We start from the raw sequence: 13186 nt of genomic DNA on the forward strand, positions 1-13186 counted from the left end.
GGAATTTAATTGATCTAAAATTGACCCTACCATTAGGCAAACTTCCTGAGGCCTTGAGCAGCAAATACGATAAAGAGGCATATGGCGATGATGTTAAAGAATAGAAGAATATACTGTATATAACAGAAAAGCTAACCTACACTCTCTACCCACTACCAACCAAAAGTCATTCTAGCTTCTTTCTAGATGTAGAAATCAGGGTGGACAGCAATTTCTTTGTGCTTGACTTCAAAATCTCTTGCATTGGTTGCGTTAATGACTGTTACAAAGAATTTATTATGTTTGCTTTCAACTTTCCTTCAAACCAAAAACAAGGCAGTGTGAGGTTTGCAAGTTATTTAGCATCCCGACATTGACTGCAGCTATTTTTGCTTGATTTCAGCAAGGGAGCATATGCATATCTTATGTTTTTAATCCAGAATCTTAAATTATGCTGCTATTGTATTGCATCAGTATTAAAAAGTGGGGCAATTGGTTAAGACTCTTCTCTGATAAGTTTCTTTCATCCTGGAACTCAAAGTGGCATACAAGGGATAGAATATGTCTTGGTATAAAAATCTGGGACAGCTCAAGGACATCATTTTAATATATTTTATTATATTGTGTCTTTGTTCCATCTCACAGCTCAATGGAATCTTCCTGTCTTCAGGGTGAACATTAGACAGACCTATTCTACTACTTTTAAAAACTGAATAATGGAATATACATTTAATAATGGATCTTTTTATCATTTCTCACACTCTGGGATTATGTAATCAAAATTGCGTTTGTTGTCTTGTCACTTCATCTGTAATGTTCTTCAGGTTTTCAGCATTCAATCCCAGCTACACTTTATTATTTAAAAACAGGAAAAGAAACCCTCCACATGAAACGAATCTCTCTGTGTGTAGATAGATAAATGGATAGATAGATAGATAGATGAATAGATGGATAGATAGATGGATAGATAGATAGATGGATAGATATGGTAGATATATATAATGTTAAAATAGACATTTATTTGCAAATTAATGTGTTACTTTTAGATTAAATTTTAAGGGAATTACAAATGAGTTTTTGGTTATTTCTCCCTCTTTCTAGCCACCAAACTGATACAAATGATTAATTCAGAACTGTATCAGCAGGTAGTGATGCTAGCAATCATCATGCATTCATTTGAAACAAAAACATATGCCTATTCATAAGCAATCCATTATTTTCATCGATCCACTAGTTAGAAATTAGGCTGACTTAGATATATGCAGATGCCCTTGAATGTCTTCCATTTCCAACTATAAGACCGAGTTATAGCAGTTTTCTGCTTATCTAATAAAACTTCACAGAATGAACCACTTTTAGAAAAACTATATTTGAGATTGTGGAATAAGGTGGATTTTTGTCTAACCTGACATTTTCATTTTCAGCACTTTTTGTTGCAAGTGGGAGGAGGGAGGAAGAGTCCAAGATCCAGCTTCCCATAGTATTACTGGTATTATTTCAAGCCCCATAAGGGGACTTCAGGAGATACAGGTGTGCAAATATACTATGGCTTTGCATCTTCCAAGGGAAGTGAGTCATTCATGAGATATCTTTTAGACTACTGTATGGAGTTCCAAAGAGGGGCTAATTTTCAGCATTTCAAAGTATTTTTCAGAATCAAATCCAAAGCACTGCAGAGTTCTAACCATCATTTCCAAGTGAAACAAACAAACAAACAAACAAGCAAACAAAACTAAGATACTTTTGAGAACTTGAAAGTGCCTGAATGGAAAACCCAGTCATAAATGTCTATGTCTCTCTAGCTTCCCCAGAAATAGACATGTACAAACAGGATTATTTATCAGTTAGCAGTACATTTTAGGAAATAGAAGTATTTCTTCATATCAAAGATAACAGAATTTCCTGAATCATGATGCTTACTGCCCTTTTGCTTTAGATTTAAAAGGAAATAATAAGCACAAATGCAAAAGATGTAATATATGAGTGGCTACCAAGAACAACAAATCTCATCCAGTCCTTCCCCAACTCCTCCAACCAGGATCCAGGCTTACTTCCTTTTACCAGCACAACAGTCCTGAGAGGTAGTTTTAAGCAGTGAGATTTCTAATTTCCAAGAGAAATCCATAGACATTGTCATACAGTAGTTCTAGCCTGATCCACTATCTGAAATCCTGATTTATGCATTTGCAAGATAACAATGCCTGCCCTTTGGTCTATAAGGAATGCATCTCCTTTATTACTTAGATATAATTACAATATGTTTAACTTCAATTAAAACAAGAGAAGGTATTGTTCTGTTTGTAATTTGCACAAACACTAGGATGGTATTACCATCACGATAATTGCAAGCAGTTATGGGGGGGGGGGGAAGGAACCACTAATTCAGCAGATCTCCAAGTGGGGTAAATGGGGCAAAGACAGAAATTAGAACTGTGGTAGAAAAAGCGTACATAGAAAACTATGTTGGTGAAGCTTTTTAAAATTCAGTTTAAATCAACAATGTCCCCTCTATAGTTTCAAGAGGGTGGATTCCAGCTCTGCTAAGAAATATGACATTGACAAGAGGGAAATTTGAATGGCTTTGGTTTTCTAGAACTGATGAACTGGTCGGTGTTTATGGGTACTTCAACAGCAAGTGAGGACTAATCGGTCCAGAGAAAAGGTGCTGAAAAGGCTCCGGGTGGAAGGAGAAGAGGCTGAACATACTTGCATAGTTTGAAGAAGATCTAATGGGCCAACTGTCGCGGCGGTTAAATAGAGCCTCCTAGGACGGGGAGGGGAGGGACTCTAAATTAGAGCCTCCTAAGAGGGGAGGGGGAAGTTCGCCTCTTCGCACCTCTTCATGGTCCCACATGGCCAACCGCAAAAACCAGCTGCCTTCCCGACGAATCGATCAGAAAGGTCGGCAGTTCGGCAGTTCGAATCCCTAGTACAGCTCTCCTACGCGAGCCGGGGGGTGGACTAGATGACCTCCAAGATCCCTTCCAACTCTGTTACTGTTTACTGAACGCATTCAGGTTTTGTCTAAGCTTTGGGGCGCCAAGGTTGATGCAAACTCAGGGCAAAAAAAGAAAAGAAAAGCAGAGAGAGGGCGGCGTGATGCCAGCAAACACGCTGGCGGTCCGGGATCGCTCGCGTCCTCTCCCCCCACAACCCACCCAGTGCGCGGACCGTGGGTCATGCCGACACTCCCCCGCCGCCCCTCTCTCACCTGTCCACCGCGATGACCGTCATGGAGTAGATGCTGGCGAAGACGGCGGTGATGGGGAAGAAGTTCTGGAAGCGGCAGTAAGCCTCCCCGAAGTACCAGTCGCCGTGGAGCGCGTAGATAAAGTTGACCAGGGTGTTGAAGGCGGCCACCGAGGCGTCGGAGAAGGCCAGGTTGACCAGAAAGGAGTTGGTCACCGTCCGCATGCGCTTGTGGGCCAGGATGATCCAGATCACCACCAGGTTGCCGAAGACGGCCACGGCCACCACCACGCCGTAAGCCAAGGACCAGAGCACCAGGCACCACGCCGGCTGCACGAACTGGTTGGAAAAGTTGGCCCGCGGCGACGACCAGTTACTCCCCGCTGGGGCGGACAGGTTCTCGTTCCAGCCGCTCAGCTCGGCGCCGCTCCAGTTGACCGCGGGGGTGGAAGTCATTCTGGCTCGGAGGGACGGCCGGCTTTCCCCCACCTCCCGACCCAGGAAACCTGGCAAAGCGTCTGCTTGGGAAGTCAGAGGGTTCCCCCCTCCCCCGCCGGGTGCGCGCCGCTGCGGTTGCTCTTCCCCGGAATGCCGGTGGGAGAAAGGGGCGAATGGCCGTCGAAGCCTCTTATATAGCCTGGTGAAATCCGGAGTTGAGGATGATCGCCTCCATAGGCTGCTGGGACGGCTTCTCCCCTCCCTCCTTTGTTGGGTCCCTCCCCTTGGCTGGCTTTGGCGCTTTTCCTCTCTTCTAGGAAAGCCCACCAAAAACGCTTTCAGGGGCGCCCATCTTTCCCATCGCCGGCGCAACGCAGCTTCTCCCCTTCTCTCCCACCTTTCGCCCATCTGAACTCTCCTGCGACTCTTAAAAGCCCCGCGCCGGGACTCCGGGGGTCAAGGATCCAGGGAGGAAAGATTGGCTAACCGCCCAAGATGTTCCCGAATCCCACCTAAAAATATTCAAACTTCACAGAGTCAACGTGGATTCTGGTCAAATGCATCTACATAGATGAGTAAACACCTGGTTGGTACCTGAATGGGAAGTTTGGGCTAGAGATTGATTAAAAACTGCCCCTCTTTCCTTTAGAAGCCAATCCATGAATGGTCCAAGAGTCATGTAGGACTTGAAGGAGATTTTATTTTACAGAACTCTGATCATTCCAAGACAGATTCCCCACCCCCACCCCATTCTCTCTTGCTCTATTCAATGGAATTCATGCTCAAGTAAGTTTTCCATTTACAGTTCCTTTGCTTTTCTCAAGAATATTGTTTAATTCTTCTGAATAACAGCTTCTCTCTTTTTGTTTTTGTTCTTCATGATCCTTCTAAAATGTGTCCTATAAAATCCAATGGGGGAACCTCCTATTGCACTCTCCTAAAATGCCTTTAAATTCAAGGTAGAAGTCACCACTGTGATAGAGATAAAACGGCACCTGTGATATTCCACTAGGAGAGGCAGAAACTAAGTTAGGAATTCAAGCAGAATTTCTGAAGGAAGAAGGAAAGCTCCAAGCTTTTGCCACCCGAGTTCTGGCTTATTAGATGTTTAATGGATGATAATTTCACCCTTGTCACCCTCAGTTCCTCAGCTAGTCATCGTGAAATCAAATGTCAGTGAATATTTGCTTCAGTGTCTAAGGTTATCTCTTATTTCTCATGCAAGTATTACAAAGAGGGGCAAAAGCAGCCTTTTATCTCTCCCATGTTTAAATTTGAATGTAAGTATCAACAAGTGAAGCTTCTCAGAGCAAAAAGATAATAAATCATTAATAGAAGAGGCTCTCTATTTGACATTTATGAAATTCTAGAATCTCACCAAAATTCAAAACTCAGGCTGATTTGTCTCTGGGAAGAGCAGGATGATCCAGCTGCCCAGGAAATTTTGTTCCCCAAAGCAGAAAGGTGGATTGGTGGCTCTCTGGATATTGCTAAACAAAATTCCAGGATCTCTTAATAACGGTCTTGTTGGCTTAGGCAAATTGGAAATGTAGTTCAACACTATTTTTTTTTTTGCTCTGCTCTAAAACAGAATACTGTAAGTCTATTTCAGGGGTATCAAATTCACATCATCATGGTGGCATCACGTGACGTATTGTGACTCCCCGCCTTCACTAAACTGGGCATGGGAAAGGCCAGCGTGTGACATATCCATCCTGTGGGCCAGGTGTTTGACAGCCATGGTCTATATCATCCTCTACTTGATGACTTTTAAAGAGAGATAGGCATGCTTCATCTTAATCTTCCCTACGTTAAATGTAGTCTGTTCTTTTACATTTTGCTTCTAGGGCAGGGAAGCAAACTTGAGTCCTACAGTATGTTTTCCCATTGTCTTCACATTTACTGTGTTCACATCACACACACATCTGTGATTAATTTATCCATATTTACTTAACCAAATCAAGAGTCTGAATTGACAGAACACACTAAGCCATAAACAAATTGCATTTACTGGGTTTGCATAGCACATTGACATACAAACCAGTCCACTGTAGGTTAGCTTAGTGTATTATGGAAATAGTTTAGCATATTATAGAGATTAGAGAAATAGCACCAGCTAAGCTTCTACTCCTTTACTATCATACCTTTCAAGGATCTTTGCCTTTTTATTTAACAACAAAACCCACAACTTTTTAGATATTGTGTTTTGATTTTTCTCCTATTGTCATGCGTTACTTCTGATACTACTTGACAAGTAGAAAGGCATTATATATTTAAATGATTGGCAATTGGCATCTGAAGACACAGAATTTGTTCAAAAGTTGGCTGTCTCAGTTGGCATCTGAAATATTTCAAGTAATAAAGGAAATAGTACTGTTCAAGCTGCAGCGTTAATTTGAGCAGTAATGAGAGAAGGGTGGCTACCAATTATAAGACAAACAGTAATTAGAAGGCATTTCAAACTAATCAGTAATTAATTGTGGCCATCAAGATGAACAGAATGGCTGCTTTCTGTGGTTGGGCTGGCTAAATGTACTTCACAATCATATCACTCATGTAGTTTCTATAATGGATTGGGCCTCGATATGGAATGGTTCTACTATTCTGTTAAAGCAAATTATAATAATTCATTATAATTATAAATATTATAGTGATATAGTAAATAGATATGCAGTGATTGTATCTAAAACTATCAATAAAACTCAAACAGCTGTTTAGACAATAGTACAGAGGTTCAATAATCTAATGTGGCCAGCAAGGAAAAAGGACACGAAACAAATCGCAGCAAGACAAAAACTCCCCCCCTTCTCAGCTAATATCCTTGCAACTCTTTATTGTCCCTTTCTGGGTCTGTGCATGCACGTGCAATGAATGTTTATAGTTAACCTACTAATGTTAACTGACTGACCCATGTTCCATCATTCTTGGCAAGTTTTCCTTCCAGCTCTCATTAGCTCTTTCCTCTTCCTCCATTCTAGAAGCAAGCATCCGTCTGGACCAAATCCAAAGGAGAAGCAAAGTAATTTAAGGCAATTTGTTCGGTGTCCCTGGGCAAAAATAAAGCCAAGCTGGGTGTGGTTGGAACCTGGCCTGTCAGAGATATCTGGTCTAGATTTACATCTCTGCAGCTTAGGAAAACTCCTGTCTTGAACAACTGAGATAGACTGCAGTGATGAGTACAATATTGGATTTCAATAAGTGGCAAATGCTTTTTCAAGCTATAGTGTGCTTGGCAATCAGGGAAACGGGGCTAAATCAATGCCAGCATTGTAGGGGTGGATTGTGATATAGTCTACTGCAAAGCTTGTGCTAATTCTGATTTAGGAAAATCTCACGAATGATTCTTCTAGAAGTTAGCTTTTTTAGCTTGCTGTGCTAATTCTTTTTCTTTGACATTTCTTTTCCCCCTCACTCTGTACCTCAGCTAGTATCCTTACAACTCTTTTGCTGGCTATGAATTGTGATGTTTTCTTTTATATAATTCTATACTACTTTTGCCTTTTATAGTTATAGTTGCTAATTGTCCCAGGTAAGTACTCAATGTTATATTCTTTCATGATGTATATTCATACATTCAAGTCCCAACAATGACAAATCAGGAAGTTAAGACGTTTTCCTCCCAAAATAATCTTCCTTTGGCTTCATAGACTTCCATCAGTTTATAAGTGCCACAAAAGTTATCCAAAGACAATTCTGAAAATGAATCAGAGAGAGAGGGGGGGGGGGAGGGAGGGAGGGAGGGAGGGGGAGGGAGAGAATGAATATATCTCAAAAACCACTGATTTTGATTTATACTGATTAGTAGATGGCAACATGAGGTTAGATTTATCCTGTTTGGGATTCATTATACAGACAGATCTTTCTATGGATTTTTAACCCTCCACCAAAAATTAAACTCAGGAGCCATTTTATACTTGTGGCTCATTTATTAGATTTGATTTTAACATTTAAATTTGCCTGAAATTTTCATTCTGTCCAGGATGCCTTGGATCGCTTCTTAATCACTAGGTCAGGTTCCTAAGTGAATCTTATCAAGGTAATAACCATGTTTCAAAATCCTAGGCCTCATTTATAAAGCTGCAAGTTTCTAATTGCCCTTGAAGTGGTGTTTGTTATTTTATACCAATTACTCCATTCTATACTGCCAAATTCCAAGGCAGAGCTAAAAAAAAGAAAAGGAAAAAAAGAGAAAAAGGTTGGATAAATAAAGGCCTCCCAGACTCTTGGTTTTACTACACAGTTTCCATGGCTCAGAAACAGGGATGATTTAGTGCAGGGGTGTCAAACTCAGTTTCATTGAGGGCCGCATCAAGGTTCTATTTGAATTTGGTGAGCTAGGGTGGGCGTGGCTAGGGTGGGTGTGGCCAGCTTGACGTCACACTTGTTGGGTGCACCTGTGTTGACCCGAGTACTCTGCCAGTGAAAATAGGCTCCCAAGCTCCATTTTCGGCTGGGACAGCCTCCTGCAACTCTCTGCCAGTGAAAACGGAGCTCGCAAGGGTCACACACACCCTCCTAAGATCCGCTTTCACCAGCAAAGGCACTGTGGACCGGTCCTTCACTGTTTCCAGGGCAGTGCCGCGGGCCAGATCTAAATACTCCACGGACCTTGATTTTGATACTCCTGATTTAGTGGATTGAGAATGATTTGGTTTCCAATTTAATCTCAGAGCTCACTGAGTGATTGGGGGCCTGTCATTATCTCTCAGTCTATCAACATTATCCATTATCTATCAACTTTGTAGGATTGTCACTGAGTGTCTAAAAAAGAGATGATCCCTAGACTACACGATGCCTTGAGTTCCAGAAGGAAAAGCATAACATAAATATAACTTAGTATCAATTTGGGCAAAATGATTTATAATTAAGAATGAATTGTTTCTATTTTTTCACATGTTTACTATGACTCAAATGGGTATGTTGCATGGAAAAGTAACCTGCCCTCTTCCCACTCTCTTCATAGCAAAGGATAAGGGCAAAGCGTTAAATGATTGAATAGTAAGCCAAAACAGATAAAGAAGAAGATTTGAAGGATAAACTCCCAATTTAAACCATTCACTATCTGACTTGCCATTTTGGACTGGCTTGCCTTTGACAATATTCCAAGCTTTTGTCCTGCCAAATTACCTATTTATGGCTCAGTTTTTCTCATGTAAGCTGCTTTAAATCCCTTGTCTTCTATCTCTGGCCAAATGACAGGCTAGGGAATTTGAAATACGATCTCTTCTCTTGGCAGGATAATTGATTGATGAAAATATTCTCACACATTTGGGGATGTTTTTGCCCTGCTTCACTTTCAGAATTGGCTTATCTACTTTATTCACAAATGTTCCTATGAGACCTTATTTGTTATGGCACCTTATTTGTGTGAAATTATTCTCTTGAGCTCTAACTTGCTTCCCACTGTGGAGCTGTTCTCTAAAACAGCAAGATGTCATGGATGCTGTTTTCCCTAGGTTTTTCTTTTCTTTTCTTGCATGTGTATTTTTTAAAGCCCTTCTCATAATGCTTAAACAACTGTGATGCGTGTGAAACAACCTGATGAAAAGAAAGAGAACATGTCAGGGCATTCATTATAATTACAGCAACCTGTACAGTTAACCTGAGAAATGAATTAATCAGTTCCATTGCAGCTTTTTTCCCCTTGCTCTTGCCTTGGAATAGGGTAAACAGCCTGGGCTGAAAGTAAGCCACCATAAATTCTGAAATCTGATGGGAAATGTTCTTATCATTCTGTGTTGGAAAATATGTGAACACAGTATAAAGGTAAAGGTTCCCCTCACACATATGTGCTAGCTATTCCCAACTCTAGTGGGTGGTGCTCATCTCAGTTTCAAAGTTGAAGAGCCAACGCTGACTGAAGACATCTCCATGGTCATGTGGCCATCATGACTAAATGCCAAATGCGCACGGAACGCTGTTACCTTCCCACCAAAGTGGTCCCTATTTTTCTATTTGCATTTTTACGTGCTTTCAAACTACTAGGTTGGCAGAAGCTGGGACAAGTAATGGGAGCTCACTCTGTTACGCAGCACTAGGGATTTGAACAGCTGAGCTGCTGACCTTTCTGGGCGACAAGCTCAGCAACTTAGCCACTGAACCACTGTGTCCCATGGACACAGTACTAAGTTTTAAAATAGGCACGTCCCATTTAAAATAAATCCTATGTAGAACATTCCATCCTGTCATTTGTGACCAAGAGCCCACAAGGGCATCTGCAAAGGAAGTCAAAATGGTGGGTGTGATTCACTGTTCCCTCTAAGGTGCGCGGCTGCGCAGCCGCGCACATGGCAAGAAAACCCCGCGTAGCAGTTTCTAACTGCCGCGCAGAGATTTCTTTCAAAGCAAACGTGGGGAAGTCCTTTGCAGGCAGCTAGAACTGGCCGCCCGCAAAGGACCTCCCCAGACTTGTTTCAGCGGCAGCTCTCAGCCTACGGCGGCAGTGTCATGCAGGCTGTGGAAGGAGGGGGAGGAGGAGGGAACCAAAGAGAGGCTTTTACCGGGCCTGCGCCCTACAGCCAGGACCGTCCTTGCGCCTCAAGCCGCGTTTCTTCCTGTAAAGCCCTTTGGGCGTCAGGCGGAACTCTCGGGTTGCCCGAAGGGCTTTGCAGGAAGAAACGTGGCTTGAGGCGCAAGGACGGTCCTGGCTGTGGGGCGCAGGCCCGGTAAAAGCCTCTCTTTGGTTCCCTCCTCATCCTCCTCCTTCTTCCACAGCCTGCGTGACGCTGCCACCGTAGGCTGAGAGCTGCCGCTGCCGCTGCTGCACAGCTGAGGGAGGGAGAGCGAAAGTAGAGGCAGCCTCAAATTTAATTTAAATTCTTTAAAAGAATTTTTGGATTTCTCCTCACCAAACCGTTAAGACTGAAAGTTTTTCCTAACATGAACTTGAGCTAATATACTTAATATGAGAAAGGTGCAGCAATTAACACTGCTTTTTAAAAAGAACAATATTTCTCAATTGTTTATCTGTATGAAATCTGCCTATCTTAAGTTCCTACTATACAAAAGGTATTACCTTCTAAGGCAACCTGTATACAATACATTAGTGGCCAATGTTACATTGCTCCTAATGACAAAATTAGAGCTGTGTTAAGCCTATGAAAAAAGACCCCCAAATCCCAAATGAATAAAATCATTATAAAGACCCAATGAAAAAATTACAAAAATTATGCATAAACTTTCATGTTCCCCAAATTTCCAATCCAAAACTTAACCCAGATTCTTCAGACATAGATTTGTAATTCAGAGTCAGACTTGATTATTAGAATGAATGCATTAATCAGGGGTGAATAATGTTGGTGAAATCTCATCTAACCTTCCATAATAATAACATACATACACAAATAGCTGACAGCCAAATCTCTGAAACACTATTAAATCTGAACTAAATGTTTATCTAGAACTCAAATAAATAGCTGCTTTTTGGTTTTATTTTTTTAAATATTTATCAGTCTCTCTTTTATTCCATACTTCTGGTTGAAAGACTATTCTATGTCATGCTAAACAAATGCATATTCTAGTGGCAGTGGGGGCTCATTGGCATCTTCAGCAGCAGCCCTGCCTCCTGTGAAAAAAACCGAAGATGGAGCAGATCCACGCAGATGACGTTGCTGCAACATGACTGGAGGAGAAATTCTGGGAGTTGAAGTCCACAAGGCTTAAAGCTGTCAGGTTTGAAGACCCCTGGGTTTTTTTCCCTAAAGGGTTAGGGGTGCAAGGGTCTTGTAACTTGACAGCTTTAAGACTTGTGTGCTTCAAATGCCAGACTTTCTGAGAGAACATTTTGGTTGTTAAGTGATACTGATATTATATAACACTTTTAATTAAGCGGGTACCTTGAATAAACATAACTTTGAGTTTCAAATAACACTGATTTCGTTGTTGTCTTAGGTGACATCTGTGAAAAAAATTCAGGTGCTCAGGCATGAAAATATGCCGCTCAAACACTATACTTTTCCGCTCACACTGAAAAAAAAATTAGAGGGAACATTGGTGTGATTGGGTAGCTGAAGCCTCACCTCTTAACATGCATCACAGATGTAGCATAAAAAGGAGCAGGACTTAATTGTCTGGTTGCCCCTGCCATTTTGATCTTGTTGACCACTTGTGTGGATGCCCCTGGAGGCTCCACTCAATTCTTGCCTCTTGGCTGCTGCAAAACCTCACACATGACATCTGCCCAGATAAAAGGTTGCCCAGATTTTTCCATAAAGCAAAGACAGTTTTCTGATTTCTGCAGACAATCATTCAAGGACTGCTTTTCATCAGTCAGTTAGTCAAACCCAGCATGACTGGAGCCAAATATTAATGCATTCAGTTGCTTCCTCCATGCCACTCCTTCGTTTCTTTCTCTTTCATGCTTTGACATTGTCTTGCATCTTTTCCCCTTTTACTCTTTTTCCTCCTGCCCAGTGAGAAAATGAAAAAGGCAAATGTTGTTGTTTTTAGGAAACTGTTAAGGAGCATCTGCAGTGGGTTTGAGAAGTTAAGAGAACCACTTGCAATACTGAGCTACCTCTCATTGGAACCATGAGTTGTTGGACAAGAGGCTCCAACAAAAGTCAACCTTTGTGTTGAGAAAAAAAATCCTTAGAGTGGAAAACTATATTGGAATTGGTTGATGGAGCCTCAGCTACAATTTCATCCCTGGTGTGCAATTTTTATCTAGTTAGCAGAAAAAAAAGTTTTACAGACTCTTGTTGAGTGTAAGAAACTGTTGTAAAATCTACTTACAAATTATAGCCCTTTGCTTCTTCTTTGAATACTCTTCATAAAATTTTTGCTATAGTAGTAAGTGGTCAATATTTGGCAATTGTTTATATTGTATACAATTGAATACTATGAATAGTATTGTATACTATTTATACAATCTTAATATTTAATATAATCAAAGGTGCCCAGAGAGTGTACCTGGAACTTCTTTATTCACCTGGAACTTCTTTTCACTCAAGCTACTTATCAGGATTAGTAAACCCTTCATAATTTCTCTTTGTTCTACCACAGTTTAAGGGAAAGATGTCTTGCCAAGTTTAAGCCCTAAATTTTTTTCTCCAGAATTGTGTCCAGTTTTCCATGCTGCCATTTTTGCCCTTAAAGTTCAGTGAAAATAATCCATCTCTGCTAAAGCATTACCAGGGTTACAAATTGTGCAGTTTTATTTTATGACTCTTTCATCATAACATAAAAATCTGGTAATAACTGTTATTAAAACATTTTTGATTAGAACTGAATGTGAATTTATTTCAGGAAATGGAAGAGATCAGAAGGTTCTGAAATAAAATGGGATTTGATCTATATTCCAGGCTACACTAGAAAGAACTTTGTACTTCATACAAAAAAGAAATATTGGGGATTAGATAAACCATCCCACTGCAATACTCTATGTCTCCAGAATGCTATGTTTAGAAACAGTGCTGTTTATGCCATCCATTTTAATCTCATAATAAGTCATTCTTCATTTATTGACTACTGCATAACAGGAGAGTATTTAAGAACACCATTAAACATGGATCGGCACCTTCCACCTTCCAAATTTGCTGAAGCCAAGAGCTATTGGATTTGTTTTCATCAATCCAGTATC

General features: G+C 41.0%; 1 protein-coding gene across 1 annotated transcript in view; it reads right to left on the bottom strand.

The window, feature by feature from the left end:
- The window catches only part of TACR3 (tachykinin receptor 3), a 58731-nt gene extending 55107 nt beyond the window's left edge, over positions 1-3624 (bottom strand). The window contains exon 1 of the mRNA XM_087724170.1: positions 3191-3624. Coding sequence (XP_087580296.1) covers positions 3191-3624 — 434 coding nt within the window. The remainder of the gene's footprint in view (positions 1-3190) is intronic.
- Between the last annotated feature and the right edge of the window lie 9562 nt (positions 3625-13186).

The sequence above is a fragment of the Thamnophis sirtalis genome, unplaced genomic scaffold (assembly GCF_051295495.1).
Source record: "Thamnophis sirtalis isolate CommonGarterSnake01/CBP01778 unplaced genomic scaffold, rThaSir2_p1.2 scaffold_10, whole genome shotgun sequence".
NCBI classification, from domain to species: Eukaryota; Metazoa; Chordata; class Lepidosauria; order Squamata; family Natricidae; genus Thamnophis; species Thamnophis sirtalis.